Source organism: Parasteatoda tepidariorum, chromosome 1, assembly GCF_982258835.1.
Source record: "Parasteatoda tepidariorum strain Cologne lab strain chromosome 1, Ptep-v5.0, whole genome shotgun sequence".
In the NCBI taxonomy this organism is placed as follows: Eukaryota; Metazoa; Arthropoda; class Arachnida; order Araneae; family Theridiidae; genus Parasteatoda; species Parasteatoda tepidariorum.
The window spans coordinates 81,837,980-81,860,965 of record NC_141755.1 but is presented as its reverse complement, the minus strand read 5'-3'; the positions used below and the strand labels follow the sequence as shown (position 1 = coordinate 81,860,965).

The 22,986-nt window shown below is 30.2% G+C and overlaps 1 protein-coding gene across 2 annotated transcripts in view; it reads right to left on the bottom strand.

The window, feature by feature from the left end:
• The window catches only part of LOC122270427 (uncharacterized), a 48,484-nt gene that overhangs the window by 3,687 nt on the left and 21,811 nt on the right, over window positions 1-22,986 (bottom strand). The window contains exons 1-5 of one of the 2 annotated variants that reach the window (XM_087167698.1): window positions 13,610-13,715; window positions 9,406-10,676; window positions 5,821-5,925; window positions 3,422-3,648; window positions 206-370 (exon numbers count right to left, since the gene is read on the bottom strand). In XM_087167698.1, the coding sequence (XP_087023824.1) occupies window positions 206-370; window positions 3,422-3,648; window positions 5,821-5,925; window positions 9,406-10,609 (1,701 nt within the window). In that variant the 5' untranslated portion in view covers window positions 10,610-10,676; window positions 13,610-13,715. Of the gene's footprint in view, window positions 1-205; window positions 371-3,421; window positions 3,649-5,820; window positions 5,926-9,405; window positions 10,677-13,609; window positions 13,716-22,986 lie in introns of those variants that run through there. The other variant, XM_087167697.1, reaches the window with a different exon arrangement.

Sequence of the window (22,986 nt, the reverse complement as noted above, 5' to 3'; positions counted from 1 at the left end):
ATCTGGTCCCTAATGGCTATTACCTGCTCTTAAATTTCAAAATAATATTCAATATTTTAAACTGTATCGCTCCTAAAGGAAACTCTATTGATGAATTCAGTCGAATTTCGCTTAAGTAGTAATAATAATAAGAATTTTTAATATCTATAGTCTTGGGACACTTTGATGTATGAGATAAAGGAGGAAAAAATGCTTCAGTACTGACCTGTTTACGATATTCAACTTCTGTTTCAGGCAATTTCTTTTTCAGAGCTTGAAGTTTTCGTCGCGAGATCCTTGGGTGTTTTCTGTGTCCAAATATACCGAATCTGGATCTGGATGTCGAAATATCATACCAAGGTCTTTGCTGGCTATCCATACCAAATGCTACCTATAGATCAGAATAATAAGAAAGTTAATTAAGTGAACTCGGAAAAAAAACATTGGGCAAAACTTCCGAGTCTGTTAATTAAGTCCACGTGGTATAGGATTCACATAACATTTTTCAAATCGTTACACAAGATGTTTTTCTTTGTTGTCCTGTATAAGTTACTTTTGCTTGCTGTTCCATAATAATTATCGTCTGAAATAATTTTGTGCGTTATTCCAAAATAATTATTGAGCATACTTTTATCAGTTATTTTATTCTGAGGCTCTTTTGTGCGCTGACCTGTAATATATGTCCTAAATTTTTATGCACTGCCCATGAAACATTTAGTTACGACCTGTTTTCTGAGTCTAATTTGAAAACAAGTGAACATAAAAGCAGGAACAAAAAAACTTAACGAAAAGTTTTTTCTAGGAGAAAACAGTACAACAAAGTTTTATTCAAAAACATGTCTGTGAAACATTCTAAAAATAGGTTCTAGAGGGAACGTGTCCACTCCTAAATCCAATATCTTGATCGCATTGTCTTTCTGTGCTGCCAATTAAATTTACGGCGGGGGTGAGGCTTGAAATGAGAAACCCAGACTATAAATATTTCAACCCAGTATATAAAAACCCAGACTATTTCTTATAGATATTAGAGTAGAATCCGAAAATACTAAATATACAGTTCAATCAGACACTCAGGCTTCAGCACGAGAAATCAAACTCCGACCCAAGATGTAGTAGGTGACGACTAAGCCACCACCTGAACGGCCATCAATCTTGTCTGTCACAAATTGTTAATATGTAACAGAACAACAAAAAATGTTAGATCACGTGTGTCAAAATGTTGTGTCAAAATGTTGCGTCAAATGTTGTGTCAAAAAATGTCACGTGTTTACTTATGAATTTAATATGTAAATTCATAAGTAAACACGTGATAATTTCTTTTATTGAACGATTCCTTCTAAAACATGTTTTGATATGTCAAATTATATAAACTTATTGGGAAAAGCAACAAATAATAAAATAGAGGGAAATTATGTACATTGAGAGCCAGTTCAGCATAAAAATATGACATTGAGAAGAAAAAAAAGTTATGGATATACTATACAGCAAGTAGTTAAAGATCACAAAAAGGACTAATATGGGCAAGAACAACAAAAAATAATAAATTCACGTACTAAGTGATAGTTTAACGAAACATTTTATAACAAGGCAAAAAAAATATGTATCCCATAATCAATGTATATATTTCTCTTAAGTGGCACTATAAACATGGTACTTTAAACATAATTATTATTCATTTTGTTAGGTTGTCTTAAATAATGATTTAAGTAGTGTTAAAAAAATTGTTATATGTTAAGAATTTATTTATAATAGTTTTGTATTTTTATAGATTAGATATAAAAAACTTAGTTACGTAGTAATTTTTTAGCTTTATTTTTGATCATTTGAAAAATGGTTATGGAAATTGTAAATATAAACGTTGCAATGGTGCCGCATCATCTCAATTAATGATGATGGAGCTTGCCTTTTTCGAGCAATAGCAAGTGCATATATATTAAACGATACTCCAGTTATAACTCGAGAGGTACGAGAGGAAGTAGCACAGCAAAGCATCGGGATCTGTTTACTATCTTATCTAAAGACGGAAATGGAAATAATTGTAATACTTCTACTGCCTACTTTGCTGAAATGTCCCAAAAATATTCTTACGGTTGCTTCTGTGATTTAATGGTTGCCGGACAGATTTGAAATTATTACAAAAATTCGATACATAAAGAATTTTGATAATGTCATAGATCTCTTGAAATCAGTTAAAACTGGAATCAAAGTACTTTCGTACGGACAAAGCCACGGGCAACTGCTGGACGGCTATTGTATCTGTATTATTTAAGGCAAATTATAGTGTTATAGGATTGGAGGAAGGGTTGAAGAGTTAAAATATTTAAATACAGTTGTACTGTACATTTGGCTTGGTTACCATTTAATATTTATATGTTAAACATATTTTGAAAGGTGACCAAGCAGGCCACGAAAGTTGCTTTCTAAATGTTGTAATAATAAAGGAAAGACAACAAATAATTAAAAAATATATATTTATAAGTTATATACTAAGTACCGGTTCAGATATCAAGGAGACATCAATAGTGTTTTAGTTGTTGCTGATATTAATTAAAATTTTGCTAAATCAGCGTTATTTAGTCATATTAAAATAATGGTTGTATACTTTGTTATAAACCGTATTCATGAACACATTACATAAAAAACAGACGGTTACTTGATTACAATGAAGCAGCCCGAGTTGATAAAAACAGCCAGGAGGATCACTTTTAAAAATCATACCAAAGCTAATATTTTGCAAATTTTTCGAGGGGTAAAATAAAACGCCATTAAGTATGATTTATTGGAAAAATATCAAGGGCAATTAAAAATGTAATTAGGTAATTATCGAATTTATTCCTTCTAGATGGACACTTTAATAATATATTTTAATATATTTTCTTTGACCTGTGTTAGTTTCTTATCAGAATTTTATTTTATGCTTACAAATCATGCTCATAATAGTTCTGAAAGTTTTACTGATTTCTTTTAAAATATGATAAAAATTATGTGTTAAAAACATAGAAACTTCCTGGATCAGGCTACAGGTTTGCTTAATTGGGGCAATGGCAATTTTTCCCCATTATTCATTCATTAATTCATAACTGAATACCCGTAAGGGACGTCATCGGAGGTGAATCGTCACATTTGTCTATTCTAAAGCCAATCAGATTCAGGACACAAGCGTGATGTCGCTTACAGGCCTAATCAAATCTTTAAATCAAAACTTATTCAATTAAAATCACATGGTCAGGCATATTCACTTCAGTTCATCACGGATTGCAAGCACCTAATTTTAACAATGTCAAGATACGCGTAACATAGAAAGAAATAATTACATTTAGGCTCACACAAAACTATAAAATTGCCAAATTTGATGATTTTAAGCATATTATTTTTTTAAGTGATACCAACCTAGTCAACAATGCATCAACAGCTATCGTAATATAAAACTTATCTTACTCGCCTTTTCTGGTTCTTCAGCTGTTGCTTCAATTCTTGTCCAATAATCAGTACCAATTATATAAGGGCCCACCCATGACTCCCTTCTCTGATGAAGGGCAGTAACTGATTCACCAGGTAATTCGATTAGACTTCCAGGACGCCACTCTGTAGTTAGATTCATCATACTGGGAGCAGTCATCTTTGCATCTGGTGCTGGGCTCAGCTTAGGACCAGGCACTGTGGGCATATCTAGTAAAAATAAACAATAATTATGACATATATTCTGCCTGAGTTTAAACCATTATGCTCAGTCATGAAAAGTAGTCTCTATATGAACAATTAACCCAATAATCAAACAAGCAGGTCACAGGAAATGAAACAACATACCTAGGTGAAGGCTGAAACTGGGCTAATATTTTATTTACACAAAAGAGATTATATTTATTACAACACTACTTCCATAAACACTAGCATTTGTGCTGCCATCTATGGATTAAATGTTAAACTAACGCATTTAATAATATATGAAAAATATGGATTATATATTTTTTAATATCAATTTGATATTTATTTCTATTCGCCACCAAGCCTACCTTTTTGAATCCTCTTTTTCTTTTGCTGAGAGGTCACGTGCGCGCATTTAGAGTCTACACTATTCTCCGAATGCCCCCTGACGGGAGCGGGACGGGGTTGTGAGCTTTGATTTCCTTCTGTTACCTCCCACTTTAACTTTAAAAAAGTACTATACTTTGACTTCAGTTTCAAATGTAAATACAGTCGTACCGCAATCGAACGTTCCCGAATCTTTCATCTTCTCGTATGTATCGTCTTATTTTAACTGTCCCGTCACAAAAGCTGTTCTCATTATGTCATATCCGGTTAGATCGCTTTCGAAACTAGCCTTTATCGTTCAAAGATTCTATTGACATTTTCGAAAAATATTGAAGCTAGTTCGCTTTCAGAAGAAAAACAGTAAGTCATGATTATAATGATGACGAAGAAAATTTCGATTTTTTTTTTCACAGCGAGGGGAAAACGCCTCAAACATCACATTTGATGTTCTAGCATCAGTTGATGAAAACGTTGAAACTTGCGATGTTGTTGGTTCAAAGAAATGATAGCAGAAACTGAAGAAGTACAGCAACGTGATAAAGATGGAGACGATGGAGTTAGGTAACTAGGTCTCGAAGACTTTGAGATAATGAGATACTTTCTATATTCATAGGAACTTACAGGAAATTAACAGGAATCTGTTACAAACGTCAAAAAATAATTTCTTGCGCTAGGAAGAAAAGATCATGTGCAAACCAAAATTTACAAATATTTTAAATAAGTAAATATATTGTATTCCTCCTTCTTTTGCATCGTCAAAATTTTTGCATTAAGTACATAACTTATTATTATTATTTTGATAAATTACATAATTTATAATTTATGTAATTAATTGTTATTAATCATTTTTTAACCTGATTTTTAAATTATTTATTTTCAAATACATTACTTCTTTATTATTTTTTATGCATTTAGTCGTTGTTCATTATTTTAATTTGACCCGCTTTCATCGTTTTCCCGTATCTATCGTTCGTAATGACATCAGTTCCTTGAGAAAAGATTTATTCGGGGTTCTACTACTATATTATGTTATAGAAAAGATCTTGTTTCCATAGTTTCCCTGAAATAAATCCTACGAATGAAACACTTCTGTTAATTGTTATTAATTATTTTTTAAACTGATTATTAAAGCATTTACTTCCAAATCCATTACTTTTTTATTATTTTTTATGCATTTAGTCATTGTTTATTATTTTAATTTGACCCGCTTTCGTCGTTTTCCCGTATCTATCGTTCGTAATGACATCAGTTCCTTGAGAAATGATAGATTCGGGGTTCTACTATTTACGTATATTATTTGTATATTATGCTGACCGGTTTGTGTAGGGGACAGGGAACTGTCATTGCATCAGAAAAGTCCTAGGTTCGAATCCCAGGCAAGGCATAGATGTTTCTTTCTCTCTCTGTGTGTTCTATGTTCTTTCTCCTTTGTGTGTGAATGTGACCCACCCTATAAACGGGTTGTGGTTGTGTGAATGGCGTGGCAGAAGTCGAATTCCTGTCCATAGATGGCGCCACGGAAAAACAGGAACAATCGCACCCCCACTGTCTAAAATAGGCACACGGCAAAAAAAAAATTGTATATTATGTCATAGAAAAGAACTTGTTTCCATAGTTTCCCTGAAATAAAAACTTTTGTTACCGTTTTTATTTTTTGAAAAAAGTACCGCTAGACTCTGATGAGTTTGAACGTTTTTACCCATCGGAGTACATATGCAATAATTAAACGAGAAATAGAAAAAAAAATAGTTTCTAAAATGGAGAAGAAGAAAAAATTAAAAAAGTTTTGCTCTTTAGCTAACAACTTACCTGTTATAGGAACGGCTGTCTTGGATTTTAAATTCATGACTGTAGCTTTTGATTTTAGCATCGAAGATTTGGCTAAAGCGAGATGATCCGACTTTTTTCGCACTCCTAAAAATAAACCATAAGAAGTATTTTTATGCATAACTTATTTTAATCTATAACTTATAATTATGTATTTTAATCTATAACTTATAATTATGTATGTATAAAAATACCGTATTAGTTTGTTTGTCCTTGGCTACTTGGGTTTAGCAACTGAGAAACCCAAGTAGCACAGGGATATTGTAACAGCTTTAGTCTACATCGACCAACATTGTCAATATTGGCGAAAATCGACATTGTGTGTACGATATTGTACGATTCCCGTCGATTTCACATTAAAAGTCTGTTTGTAAAACTTTTCATTTTTAACTTTATTGTGTTCTTAAATCAAAATTAATCATTTAAAAAACAAAAAATGACGTCAAATTATTATAATTCCAAAAAATAAATTTAAAATATAAATTTAGTAGCATTTGTAAATGCTGAGAGATATCGATCGACGTTCCCCAACATTTTTACAATATCGAACAATATTGTTTCACGATATTGAATATACGTTATAAAAGGGGTCCATTTTTATATAGTATGTGGTTCGCCGCTCATCATAAAATCAAGTTTATTTCATATTGTTATCTGTTTGTCTTTAATCAATTGTGTTTTTACTTATTTTTGAAGTGAACTGAAATAAGAGTTCTGACGTCATATTCTTAGAATTGTATAAATCAGCACGCACATGACAACCTGTCAGTATTTTCTCCCATCACCTGCCGTGATGATGTTTTTGTAATTCAAACCAACTTGTATATAAATGTAAATATGTTCAATAAAATATTAGTATCTCGAAGGAGCTATCTTCGTATACTTCAAGTACATTGTTTCGCTATGATATTGTTCAATGTTCAAAGCTAAGTTTTTACGATATCGTTTTTGTGAATCGTGCTACTTGGGAAACAAAAGAAAGGGAAAAGATTTTTTTTTCCCTTTTTCCAAAATTTTTCAATGAAGACATATATTTTTTAGAGAAGAAAATTACTTTTAAACTTTCAGTTTGTGAAATAATGTGATAAAATAATTTTCCCATCTAAAGGAATCGCAGGGACCAAAGCAGAATCGTATAACATGCGCCATGCACGAATCTTTCAACTTCTATTGGATACCTACGAGTGACGTCATGGTAAGTAAATTGTGGCGTCGTTTACAGGTATCCGATTAAGCATTATATAAATTGCATGGTTAGGCCTAATCATTTTATTTCTTCTCGAGTTTCAAGTTCAGAATTGTGTTTTCCAAGAAAATGCATTTCTGAGGAATTGCATATCTGAAGTATCTCCTTAATGATGCCTCAATCAAAATTATTAATCTTCTTTAATGTTGTTATAATGTTATTATAGATAATCTAATTTCCTTTGAGGCAGCACAAGATTTTTAAGATATTGCTGTTTTTCTATAATCTTATTAGCTACAAGTGCTCACTTTTTTATCACTTGTTTGATTTATCGATGTATAACCAAAGTTACATGTAAGCTGTCCGCTATGTAATGCTATTATTTATTTTTGGAATCAATTAATACACTCCATACTCCTTTCAGGAAGAATCAGATATTCGATCGAAATGGGTTATAGGTAGAGCAGAACTCTTTACTTATGGCAACACTTCGTATGCTTTCACCATTAGCGTGCGGAGTGTCATGGGAGAGGAAGAACATCAGTTTCTCTCCTGATTTTCAAATGGATAAAAAAAACTTTCAAGTTAGGAAACTATATGAAACAGAAAACTACACTAAACGTAGTTCTACAAGAAAACATCGTGAAAATTTAAAAAAAAATATTTGTGAGAATTAAATACGAAAAATATTAAACAAATGGAAAATATCGTAGTACATTCCTATACAACTGAAAAGAGGAGGTTTTCTACCCAGATGGCTTCGAGCGCTGCGATCGCGAATGCTAAAACCTTTACTTTTAACCCTTTGCTTATCAAAATATCAGTGAAAAATACATTTATTTGTATTTGAGAATGATATTAACACCCTAAGAAATAAAATAAAAAACTAATATGTTGATGGTGCTCCGTAATGACCACCCTTAAAATGTGTGACATTTCAGACTCAAGAAACTATGCACGTTGGTGCCTACAAATTGATATTTAAGTAAGAAAGAAAAAAGGATTTTTAAGATCTGACCTATCACAATGGTCAGTAAGAGCAAAGGAGGTATTGAAATATTCTAAAACCCGTTTAATTGAGGATGAAGTTTAAAAATAGTGCTTAGCAAAGCACAAGTGCATTCCTGTTTCACTGACTAGAAAAAATGGTTTTGGGGGTTTTTTTTAATCGCTCCTTTTCTCCTTCCGAAGTCAGTAATATAATCTTCTAAAGTTTGGAAACTGTTATTTTTCTCATAGAGCTCGTGATGAACGCACCTAATGTGCCTAATTCTCATACTCCATTTTTTCTGTTCGTTTTTCATATATGAATTTACCACTGTATTGAATTAACCTGTATAAGGATAAATAAAAATTCCATATACAAGGGGATTCAGTAAAGTGATTCCAAACTTGAAGGGGATCTAGAGCACATCATAATGATTGAGAATCGCAACTCATGGCTGTAAATGTCATTGTATGCTAGGGGAGCTTTCCTATTATGAACTTACTGTTCATGAGCGTTTAAGATGGTAATTTTCATTTACCTAACTAATATTATATTTTCTAATAATTATATTTTATTTTATTTTGTAACCGTCGTTGAACAGCAGACCCAATTTTTTGGAGTTAACGGCTACTAATGTTCAACTCCGTAGTCTCGTAATTTTGAACACAATCAGGAAGACAAGGGAACTCCTGGATCAAGAAATGGGAGAAATTTTGCCTTCGTGGCTGACTTTTTTACATGGAACTAACCTGCATTTGCGTTACAGAAAGAGGAAAACCACGAAAACCTTCCATGGTCAGCCTGATGGCAAGGGGATTTTAACCTATTATCCGTTTTCCACTGATGATATTTTACGTCAGCACTGTGGTCGATGCAAGCAGGATGCGGAATTCTTATCAAACAGCCATCGCTGCGATTCGAACCCGGTTCACCTCATTGGAAAGCAAACACTCTATCCCCTGAGCCATTACGACTCTCTATGGATTATAGCCAAAAATTGCATTAAAAAATTTCCGGCTTAAATTGTGTTAAATTCTGTTATTCATTGATTTAGCGATTCACTTGCGAAGCTCGCCATTTCGGTTGGCAAATTACGATAAAATAGTTATTTCCGACTTTACTTAAATGCAATTTGCAATTACAATTATTAGGAAACATAAACTTGGCACAAAATTAAGATAACTTAATTAATAAATTCAGCTGTTCAACTGCGCATGAACAGTCAGTTCGTAATAGGGAAGCACCCCTAGCAGCATCTGATAATGTGTTGCTAAGTAATTCTCAATTATCATGATGTACCGTACCTCCCATCAAAATTTGTAATCGCTTTTCTGAACTACCCTGTGTATCTAAAAAGATCTTTCATAACAAAATGCGTTATCATATAACTTACCTGTTGTTTGATCTTCAGATATGGATTTTAAATTCTTGACTGTGGATCTTGATTTTAGCATTAGAGATTTGGCTAAAGTAAGATTTACCGACTTTTTGGGTCTGTAAAAATAAGCTTTTAATTCCTTATCTGTTTCTTCTATAATTCTCCTTCTTTCTTCTAAGTCTGCCTTATGCACAGGTACTTTTTGGGGAATTTCATCCATATGTTCTTTCATGACGTCCAGCAAAAGTTGGGCAATGAATCCCTTTTCACCAATGGCTAATTGATCTTCTGTTACTTGGTGAGTACCATGAATTACTTTTCCTTCGCTTGATAATTGAGGTAATAAAGCTGAATGCCTTTTGTAGACATAGGTATCGATTTCCTCTTTTGTTGGAGTTTTGTCTGGTAATTGGTTGAGAAACGTAACGGAACGTTTCAGAAGACTTTTGTCAGTTAATTTTTTTTCCAGTTTCGAACTGGGCACCGCTGACTGACTCACGGATGCTAATGAAGTATCTTGGTCAGATTCAGAAATTTTCTCAACAGAATCGCTTGGCCTTTTCCTTAGTATACTTTTCAGTGATTCTGAAAATGGTTCCTTCTTAAAGTATTTTTTTTCCGAAGGATCTTTATCTTCTTTTTCGTCGAAGACCTGTTTTAAGACGATGGGTCCTTCATCTTCACTCCTTACATCCTCGTAAATTTTAGTTTTATCCTTCTTTGGAAGAATGTAAGAGGTCGAAATCTTCTTTCCACTCACCATGGCTTGAGGGAACTTCTTGAATGTTTGTTCGAACACTTCTTTGGAAGTGATTGGGGGTGTTTCTTCTGATTCCTTCTCTTTGGCCTCTGATTTCGTTTTCCTAAACCCTAATCGTTCAAGGTCTTCAAGTCCTTTTCTTTCACTTACTGGATCACTCTTTGAATCCGAAACAGCTTTCGACTTGCTGATTTGCTCACTTATATGACTGCGCATTTCTTTTTGTTCTTTATCAACTTCAATTTCAGACTCTCCCGTTATGCTACTGTCGACTTCAGGCTCAGCACTCAGATCACTGTCTATTTGAGCACTCGAACTTCCATGTTGACTGCTTCGTTGGGATACCATTGATATTCTATCCATTGCTCTTTGAAAAATATTTTTGGAACTCCCTGTTGTTGCTTGAGATTCTTCCGGCTCTTCTGAGCTTTGGGTAGACGCACTTTCATTATGATCCATGTGGGTCGTGTCTTTTATGATAATGTCGATTGAACCATTTAATAGAAGGAAAAGTTGTGTTCCATATCTATATGGAAAAGATAAACATTAAAGTTGTAACTTGTGAGCACAGTGAGTTAAAAAAAATATATCACTCTGCGTAATTTTTTATAAGAATCGAACTTTAACGTATTAAAAAATAATATACTATTAATACTCCAAATTTTTAATTGTGTTAACTATCGTGTTAACTAACATTGAAGTTACGGAATCAATTACAAAAGTTACTTTCTCGGAAGAGGCATATTTTTTTTCTTGAAGGATTGAATTTTCGATTATCAAAAAATAGCGCATTTAAGACCTTCTATTATATATACCTCTGATAAATGTAACGAATGTATAATTATATTAACCCTTGGTGTACTAAAGTAAGGGTAGTTGTCTAATTAGTAAGTTTCGTTACCTTCATTTGTTGTTTAAAACGACTCAGAGGGCGCGAAACGTTCAGTAAAATGAAATAGATCTGCGCAAGAAAATGTAAAAAGTTTATGAGTAAACAACATGTTCTTCATAAGTTGTATTGTGTCTTGATTATCAAAAAGATGAGCAGCGAAACTGAAAGCAGTATCAGTTCTTGACTGAAGTTTTTCTTAAAAGATGCGTTTGTTTTCTTAATTATTTGTATACTCAAGTTTTTGTGTCGATATTAGGAAAAATACATATGCCCTTTTTACTAAATATTTATTGTTGAAATTTTACCACTAACTTAACTTTGAATCATTTTTCAGTCCATGACATTACTTATAAGCATGGGATCAATTAGATCCACCTCCGCCATTGTAATATTATTTTCAGCTTATAACTCCTTCGTTTAAAATTTAAAAATAAAACGTTCAGTCAATAATTATATTAATGAAATATTTCGTTTGCTCTAAAGCTAATCGGAAAGCATTCTGAAATAGAATACAGTAGAGCGCCGATTATCCGAACCCTTATTATCCGAGGGTTCAATTATCCGAACTATTTCCAAATTCCCTTTTTTTTTTTTTTTTTTAAAGTTTAGAATATTCTTTAACTCATCGACATTTTTTCTAAATTTAGAAGAATAAATAATATCCACTGCATATGAAGACCATATTTAATTTACAACCTTTTTGATGATGCATGATGATAGTGGATGCCTGGAATTTAGTAAAAACATCGACTCTTAGAAAATTTTGGAATAAAATTCTTAACAGAAAAACAAGCGGAATTGAAGTTTCTGAACCAGTAGATCTTCCGGAAAAGATGTTAGGTTATACAACAGAAGAAATAGAAGACTGGTGTCGAGACACTGAAAACGACCCAGATTTCAAATTTGAAATGATAATGAAATTGTAGCTGAAATTTTGAAAGAAAATCGGAACTCCACATACGAAGAGGTAGAAGTAGGTGATCAAGTTCAAGATAGTGGACCTTCTCATATAGAAGCATGCAATTCATTAGCTATTGCAATGAATTGGCTAGAACGTCAAAATGATGTTGATCCAGTTCAGTTGATTTATTTAAAAAGAATAAGGGCTATGGATGCTCAAAAAAGAGTATCTTCTTTTAAACAGAAGTCTTTGCTGGATTTCTTTTGCAATGGAAAATAAAGAAAAATTTGGTAAAATCAGTAATTGACAAAAAATTATAAAAAGCTGAAATGTGATTTAAAAATATTCAAAAGGAAATAAAAAAATAAAAAATATTTTAAAATTGAAAAAAAAAATTTTAAACACTAAGCTACTTTAGATATTACTACCAGTCCTAAGTTTGAAAAAAGTGTGAAGGGAAGTTAGTGCATAAATAATAATCATTTAAACTAGATTTTAAACAACTTTCCAACTATCCGAACATTTCATTATTCGAACCACGTTCGGTCCCGAGCAGTTCGGATAATCGGCCCTCTACTACTAATATCTAAACAGTTTACACAGTTTTAAGTATATATATATATATATATATATATATATATATATATATATATATATATATATATATATATTAAAAATATTAAAATAATTTATTAACTTATTGCAAAACATTCAATTTTGAAGATATATCGACGAAAAGAGCAAAACGAAATATTCGCCAAATGAATCCACATAACTTAAAAAATATTATCGAACAATACAGACTGGCTGCAGATTATATTCTACAATTTTACATCACATTCAGAATTATTATTTTTTTTTAATAACAAATGTAGAGGAAATCGCTTGCAGGAAAAAATAGAGAATAAGTAAAAATTTAAGATAAAACGAATGATTATAATATTTTTCTGTCCCAATTTATAAAAAATAAGAAATAGTTTTACCGTTTTTATACCGAAAAAAAAGTTTATTTTTCAGGTTATAGCTTTATTTGTCTGCAAGCTACTTATGATTAAGTTTGAAGAATTTCGTTGGAAGTAACTATAAATAAGCACAGAACAGAACACCATAAATTACAATTATGTTAATTTGCAGATTTTATTTTAATACTATCGTATGACATTTCTAATTTCATTATTGAGCTAAATACGATCATCTGTTTCTTTTCTTTTTGGTCAAAGTTAAAGTATGATTATATAAAATTCACATTATATTTAAACAACATAAAGTTTTTATGAATACCTTTATTATATTTAATGTTTGTAAATTATTCTAAATACTTGGTAGACTGAGCTTAATTTTGACAATAATGATCTCACTCTTGCTGCGTTGAGGTGGCAGACAAATTTGAGCTTCTGAAGACAGTGCAGTAGATTGACTGCGTAAATTCTGCTACCGGGGTTATAGAATGAGCAAAGACGTAAATAATTCTTTGGGGGGCGCAAAAATTACCACATCATCTACCTATTACCACAGCATCGAATAACTATTACCACAATGCTAGTAATGCATATTAGCACAATTAATTAAACGTAACTCGGGCCATAGATTTGGTAATTGTCCTAGGACAAGAAACGAAAATAAAGCATTTCGGCTTTAAAAATAATTTGAAAACATCATTACTTACCTTTCTGTTTAAATCTGCATTTTGCTGTTTTGTTTACAACACAATGTTGCCAACAACACAATAAGGTTGTAAAATAAATTACTCAATAAAATTTCACACCATTTCACACAGAAAAACACCTACATAAAAGGAAAATCAGAAGGGAAATAAAGAAATATTGCGTCGTCATTAGCATGAAATTAATATTTCAATGCTGCACTATTATTACATTTTCGATTTCGCTTAATAGTAAAAATTGAAGGATTAAGATTAAAATGGTAATTATTTTTAACTTTTAGCATTTTTTAACAAACTTTTAATTATTCAAAATATTGCGTTGTAAATACAACATTTCATGATAACGACTTTCTGACTAGCTAGAAAGCTGAATTTTAATTGGAAGGTAAGAAAAAAAGTGTTGAAGGAGGTAGATAGATGGAAATTAAATAAAAACAGAAGTTAAAGTAAATCAAATTAAATCACAATAAGAAATAAATCAAAAAAATTTGAAACGATAAGAAGTGCAAATAAATAAGGAAAACTTGTCATCAAACCATGTAATCCAACAAAAGTATTTTTTTTAATATTCCTTGTTTTTGCAAAAGCTAAATTGACATGGAATATGAAGTAAAAACGTTCAACAATATATATATACATGTATATATATACATATATGTGTATGTATGTATGTATGTATGTATGTATGTATGTATGTATGTATGTATGTATGTATGTATGTATGTATGTATGTATGTATGTATGTATGTATGTATGTATGTATGTATGTATGTATGTATGTATGTATGTATGTATGTATGTACGTATGTACGTATGTACGTATGTACGTATGTACGTAGGTACGTATGTATGTATGTATGTATGTATGTATGTATGTATGTATGTATGTATGTATGTATGTATGTATGTATGTATGTATGTATGTATGTATGTATGTATGTATGTATGTATGTATGTATGTATGTATGTATGTATGTATGTATGTATAATGAATAAACAAAACAGCAGAAAGCAATACAATGAATAAATTGAAATAAAAAATTGATTGGCTATGACGCCATTAGTTTTCTGGCCTTCCAATATCTCTGCACATTGCAATTTAAAAACACAAATGCAGAACGCGAGTCAAGAAGAGTAGCATCAAAAATTTGATGCTGTCCCCACAAAGGACAAAAAGGAGAATCACAAAGCCCAAACCGATATAAATACGCGGGCAAACAGTCATGGCCTGTTCAGAAAAAGAAGAAAAAAATTTATGCATTTTTTCAAATATTAAAATGCACTTCAGAAACACGATAATAAACGATAAAGAACGATATCAAAAGCAGCCCGAATTTCCAAGAGGGCTCTAACAAATTGCGAGGAAAAGCTGGCGAAGATGAGGCAACCGAAAACGTAGTTTGGGTGCCGTTTCCGGTATAAAAAAAAAGAATCCTGGACGTGCCGAAATACGATATGAACTGTGTTGACTGAAAAATGTGGGCACGAAACCTGGACTAAACGCTGTCGTTATAAGTGTTGGGGCTATAACGCATTTCTCTCATTTTGCCCGCCAATATTTGAATGATCTATGCTCAGAGGCGTATCTATGGAAAGAAGCGCCTATGGCAAATCTCATACTGGCGCCCTTCCTAAAATATTAATATTCTTTTTTTTTTTATCCAATACAAAATAAAAGCATTGTTTGAAGTATTTTACTCTTTTGACAATATCACAAAAAAATTGAATTGAATTTTTAAAAAAACAAAAAAACAATTGATAAATGAATAAATATTAAATATAACAATAAAATTATCTCTTTTTAATTGTTATGCATTCACGTGTATTCAAAATCCTCATCGGTAAGAAATTAAAATACCTTTTTTATCATATTTATAGAAGATTCTATTGCGTTTTTTCAATTGTCAATAAAAATTCTAAGAAGTTGTTTAATTAAGCACAATTATATTTTAAAGTTTTACAAATATAATTTGGTAACAAAATTACGTACACACAACAAATGTAGCTCTGAGTTAAAGAAGAACTATAACATAACCGGATGATTACCCAACAATTTTCAAAATTATTTTCAAAATTAAAACTGACGGAAATTGATTTTTTTTAAATAATCACGCTTTGCTAACATCAAAACAATGAAATCATCGCGATATAATAAATTCATTAAAGATTACAGTGTAAATAATTACGATTTGTTATGATAATTAAAAATAAAATAGCTACAATCAAAAGATATATTTTGATTAGTTTATTTACTGTTCAATAAAATAAAAAGCCGATGCTTTTAATATAATTACGTTTTACAATCATTATATGATAACAGATAATAAGAAAAAATATACACACAATTACACGCAAAACAAGACTTAATAGCGACAATAATGCATTCTTTATTGAGAAATAAATTAGGGGAAGTTGACGATTAGTTTTAAGAATATCTAGAAATAATTCTTTTGCTAACAGTAAAAGAAAGGCAAAAAGTAAAGAAATAGACCAGAATACATTCTAGCATATTTAATTTAAAAAAAAAAACAAATTATGAAAAATTCTCTTCGCATCACAATGGAACAAATTAAAAATAAAGCAAAGTATTAAATAAATTTGAATTATAAATTTTTAGACGTTCAGTGCGCAAAAAAAATAAATAAACGGATCATCCTGATAACTTTTGATCTAATGATCAGATCTTCACTTTCCTCTCATCTCAATGGTTCAAGGGGTGACTTAAAATATGATAATTAATAGGTACAGGTATGATATTTTAAGTTACGAAATCAGATACTAAAACGTACTTTCTCTGAAGTTTCTGTTTATACATGCCATTTTTTCGACGGATTTGGATTTCTGAATTCCAAAATTTAGGGGGTAATCGCAATCTGAGAAGTACCTAGAGATTTTCAAGTAAAGTGAAAAAAAATTTCTGCGCAATTATAAAGGTCGTTCATAATTGTGCAAATTAAGTTGTTTTTGAGGAAAAAGAAAAATATAAATCATTGAAATATTCGAGAAGATGACTTTTTGCATCTTTATGAAAATACATTATAAGAATGCTTAGCCTTCATAACTAAACAGGCTCTAGTTTTTCAATACATTAGATGCTTATTGTTTTTTTTTAAATATATTCTTAATAAAGATAATTATTTAATGAAAAAATATTATTGTGATTATCACTTTATTGATAACTTTTTTTTTCAAGTTACTAAACTGTTGTAATGATTGGGTTATGAACTACACATTATAACATTAATATTATTTTGCTACCATTTTACTTTGATTATAAGAAATAAATATAATATATAAATGGACGACACTTTATAAACGCATTTAAAAATAGTATACCAATTTTTTTCAAGCAATGTGATATGGGGTGATATAAATGTAATGCAAGTGATATATATTGTAAAACACTTAAAAATTAAAATAATAGTATTTATATAAAATTAAAAAAGTAGTATTTATTTAATCTATTTTCTTTCTTAAAAAAAAGGAAGAAAATGGCAATCTGAAAAAAAAAGAAAAAATATAGGAGAAAGATTAGCAAAATTTTGTGGTCGAGAAATAAGGAAGAAGTTGATTCAATTTCAAAGTGAAAGACAGTTAGATAAATATTAACTGAATATAATTTAAAAATTCAAAACAAACATGTCTTTAAAAATTAGAAGAAAAAATTTCAATTTGTAAGTAGAAGGATTATTGCAATTCACATATAAAATTATATTTTAATTATATTAAAATATAATTAAAATTGTGAGTGAATATACTTCTGTAACTTAAAGTACAAAAAAAATAAAATGCTAACAACTGACGATATGCTTCCTAACCATTCAAAGGAAAAAACACACGTTTTACACGTGGTTAAATTCAAAATTTATCTATTAATAAATAAAAAGAAAAGCATGTTACTTTATGAATGTTACTTACTTAATAAACACAAAATTATTTACCTATCGCAATAAATTTTCAGGAAATTTAAAAAATTATGTCCCCAATAACATTTGAAATTTTAACATTTATCTTTTTTTTATTACATATTAATTTCAATAATAAAGCATTAACGAATATTTAATTATGCAATATATAATTATTAATACCAAAAAAAAATCCTTGGGCATGTTAAATGTTTTTTCACATAAAACAGCAATAATAAAATCTAAAAAATATTGCAAATTCTAATTTATAAAATTAAAAAGGGGGAGAGCCAAATGTCCCTCTCGATCTATATATATAGAGATGCCAACTTGCTCTGTTTAATGGGAAACTTTTTTCTAGTGGTAGCAAAATTTATGTTTTGTTTCTTTTTTTATGCAGATATACAATTATTTAATTATGAAATTTGATATAAAATTATTTTTTTTACGCCACTACGTATGTATAATTCGAAATTTCGTGTTAAACACAATTTAGTTCCAGTTATCTAGTGGTAAGCATTTTAAATTTAACCAAAATTATCCAAACGTTTGCAAATTTTGGTCTTTAACTTTCCACCAGTTAATAAAATATTTCTGAAAAATCTTAGCAGTTGGCATCCCTTCACATAGACATCATTTCTAAAAAATATAACGAACGCCTATAACGCTAATTAATAATTTATGCATAATACATTTATTTAAATATTTAGGAAATAATTACTTATTACGATCAAGGAAAAAAATCTTACCGCTTAAATAGTTGAATGAATTAAAACCTATCTGAAAAAGCTGTAACCTATCAAATTAGATAATAAAATTCCAAAATAGACTATAAATATTTATTTTCTTGAATTAAATTTTGAAATAACAACTAGAACGAGCAGAATTTTTCATAGGAGCGTGAACACCTAACAACTTACAATTACGTCTGTCTTTATTTTTCAAAATAGAGGGGTGTTTTCATTGTTATGGTTAAATCCCTTCATTGGTTCAAATAAGTTGATGAGCCAGACAGACGCACCTCCCATTTTTAGTATTTCACACTTTTGTGGAGGTGATTCCCACCATGGATGACAAATATTTCCTGGATTTACGCTAATTTACAGCAGTTCTTTTTGAAATCTATTCAACAGATTCCGAAAACGTTTTTCAAAGAGATTTTAACCCCTGATGAAACGGAAGATTTACAAGCATGAGACACCCCATGGATTTTGCATTTCTCTGTCCTCTGGTCATCGCCAAAGATCTATCTCTGCCTGAAGGGGTTCCCTGTTTAATTGCCTTTTTAGAAGGACTAGAATCTTGTAATGTGATACGAAGAGGAGGAACAAATTCTTTTCTCTTTGCTTGTGGTAGTGGAAAAATAAAGAGAATAAAAATTTATTCAGGGATCATGGATTCACGGCATTCTGGTCTTTCTTTTAATCTTTTCTTGTTTAAGAATGGGGGACTTCTTCAAAAGAAAGAGTAAAGTTACAGTGGGATGCACTATGGGAGGTCTCACTTTGCTTTAGATAAGGAGAAAAAGTTTCTTTATACATTTCTCACCCACTTTTGAACATCCTAAAATTCGTTCGTTCGCCTTTCATTTTCTTTTAGTCTCTTATATTTTTACTTAATTTTTTCATATAGATAAATATTTTAAATTTAAGGATTCAGCTTCTTTATTATAGTTTAGTTTTAACGTATGGTATTTTCAAATATACATGAATAATATCAAATAATCTAAGTCGAAAAGCATTTTTTTTAAGAATATTATTTTAAACTGAAATGAATATCAAAGTAAACTATTCTAAATAAAAATCAATAAATATTTTTAAGATTTCTTTTCTGTTCTTATTATTGAAAAGTACATGGTTTTAAATAAATGCGTTATGCATTGCCGAGGAAGAAGAAATTTGATATATCGATATATTTACTACTCAAAAGCTATAACATCATACATAGCACAGGCTATATAAACCTTTGAAATATGGCAAAACTTGCAATAATACATAATAATAACATACATTCTTAATGCTAGTACATATTCTGTACTTTCGTAATAGAAAATATTTTATTTAGTTAATTATTTTATTTTTATATATAACCATGATTTTTTGAGGCTATTTCAGTGTCTTTTTCCTTATGCAATATTACAGTTTAACTCTGAGTTAGATTTTTCTCGTTAATCTGTTTCTTAGACTATTTGCGAATTTACCGTAAAATTAGTGTTCAATACAATTCAATATGATAGCATATTGTAAGTTCTAAAATAATGACACTATCCCTTATATACAAAACTCACTTTCTGTTGTTAATTTTCACAAACATGAAATTAAAGTGAAGCAGCATGTAACATGTTTAATTATAAATTAAGTTTATTATTAATTCAGAACTTTAAATTGTTTTACATTAAACACATTAAATGTATAGAATATTTTTGATTGATCATTATGAATAAAATAATAATGTAAAATAAAATAAACACTACGTTTTTCAAAGGAGTGGAAACAAACCGATTTTGACACAAAAAGAGAAATAGTTGGATTAATAATAATATTAAATGCGGTGGATAATAAGAAATCTTTTATTAATTCATGGCGAACTGTCTCAGGTTTCTCAACATTCTAGGAGACAGAAAAAAAGAGTTATTTGTTATTTTTATTAATTACTATTTTCGTTTATATACTAAATTAACCTTTTGTATTCTCCATAAAAATTGGTTAAAGTTCGATATTTCATTTTTTTTTACGTGAATGTTAACTTGACACCCATAGTGAAAATATTTTCAGTAAAAATTTAAAAAGCATATTCGAAAACATTACATAAGACACGGAAAGTTTGAAAATAAAATTATATTTTATTATTAAGGTTATATATTATATATATATATTTAAGGTTATATTTTATAGAATTGAAAAAGGGAAAAATAGCTTGTGGGTCAGGAAATTTTAAAAATGAAATACCAGGAAAGTCGAAATTATTTTAATTTTCCTCTAAAATCTAAGAATACGTGATTAGTCTTAAAAAACATTCACAGAGTTAATTGAAAAATTTTGATTTCCACCAGATTCTCTGCAAAAAGTGTTAAATTTGGCAGTTATATATATTTATTTATTTTTGTAAACTTCACTTTAGTTTCCTTTAAGAGAAATATTTTTTTTTTATTTATATTGATCTTCTTAATTATATTTAAGGAGCATCCAAAAATATAAGTACTTAGGGCCTCTGAGGTTCTTAATCCGGCTCTGGTGATTACTTAAATTCTTTCTATTACAGCTTTGACGTGTTGTGAAGCAATTATAAGTTACATTTTCGAAAATTTTAAATGCATTTGAAATTATATATTCGGGTAAAAGACTTTTAGTAAAAGGATTTTGATGAAAATTAAATGGGAATTATTTAGGAAATTTTCTAAAATTAAAAATATTTTAATTGGAATGTATCAAAAAGTTAGCAAAGAGAGTAATAATTATTAAAAATTAAGCATTGATTTTATAATTAAAATTTTGTTTCTGCCGAAATCGTCGTAAATATAACAGCAGAAAGGACAAAGATATTTTTTCAGTTATTTATTTTAGTATTTATAGAGAATGTATTCAAGAACATTAACAAAATACATTTAACCTGAATTGTTTGACGCTAGTCACCTACTTTGTTTTGCGATATGCAGTTGCCTTTCATACTTCACTCCCCCAGTGACAAAAAGAGTCCCTCAAAAGACGATATCTTCATTTCGAGCCCACGTGAAATGGATAAATGTTGTATACTTTATTTTAATTCCCCCTCTAACTAACTCTCTCTCTCTCTCTCTCTATATATATATATATATATACATATATATATATATATATATATATATATATATATATATATATATATATATATATATATATATATATATATATATATATATATATATATATATATATATATATATATATATATATATATATATATATATAAATTTTAAAAAAACACTTAATAAAATTTTTAAGTAAAAAGATCGTTGATGCTGATCGATTTTGCGCCTTTTTGAAATAATGCGCCCATGGCATTCGCCATACTTGCCATACCCTAGATACGCCACTGTCTATGCTTCCGGGACGATAGAATGGCCTTTCGATGTTTATTCTATTCGTCAGATCTAAAGCTCATTAAATTTTTTGGGGGGTTTCATGAAAATCTCACTGCGTCGAAGCTTTGAGCAATCATATAATGAATTTTGTGACATATTTCATACAGCACAATTCATCCAGTAGACGTCCACATAATCCATTAGGCGTTGTGGATCAAATATCGACATCTACTAGACGTTTTCCTGTAGTTTGATTATGGATAGCATACAAAGCTTAAGAGCAGACACTTTATAGATTACTACGGTAGATGTAATGTGGATAAAACACACAGTGAATCTTAGGAGACGTCACCGAAACAACTATAAAAAATTTCTTTTATAATGTCTCGCGTAGTCAAAAATTTGACGAAGGATTGAAGTGAAATAAGTAGATTGATGAATTAAGACATTTAATAAATACTATTACGACGTATTAATATATATTTACAATTTATAAGCAGGAACCGGGCTAGTAGGGTGTTGGACGCATGTCCGAGTTGTCACAAGTCCAATCTCTGCCGGCTGATGACTCCCCGTGTACAAAATGGTGACTGGTGCATGCTAAATCTATCTGAGTAACAAAGTCGCCCAAGTTCCCTTAACAAATCAGTACCTCTGAGGGTAATAGATTGGAGATTGATCGTGCTCTGATTTAGGTCAATATTACTATCTGTGGATGGATGGATGGTGTGTGGATGCGTCCTCCCAGGTAAAATGGGAAGTGACATGTGTGCGTTGTCTTCGAAACATCCTCATGGTCCTTAGACCGTCGCTAAAATCCCATTGCATAAGAATAGACCTACTCTCCTACAATTTGTACATAATGCGTTTTAGTTAAATTTGTCATCAAATATTTATGATATGTATATAGTACAAAAACAAAAGAAAAAAAAAGAAAGGCAATTCTAAAATTAAGAATATAAGTTGAGGTCAGTAATTGTAACCTTTTTTTTCTTGGTTCGCATAAACAATCTTACTTTAGTTTACTCACTTTAGTTCCTTTTGTTTTTTGTTCCCATAGCAGCGATTATTTTGAGTGTTCTAAAAGCTTCAATGTTGAGAGTAGGTTATTATACTACTAAATTCAAATATTTTTTTTTCAAATTTTAATGTGGTAAATGAGTAAATTACAATTATAATTTATATGAGAACCATCATTTGTGTTAATATGCCATTTTATTTAGTTATTTTCACAAGACTACATTTTTTAAGTGTGTATCGTCTGTTCGTCTATTTGTCATTAAGTTTTTTGATTAACTCTTGATATTCTGATTCGATGTCTAGCTAATTTTGGAACATCTGGCGTCCGCGACAGGAAGGGTTGTTAAATGCGATCGAGTAAGTCCATTGAGTTTTTAAAACGATTTATTCTTGAG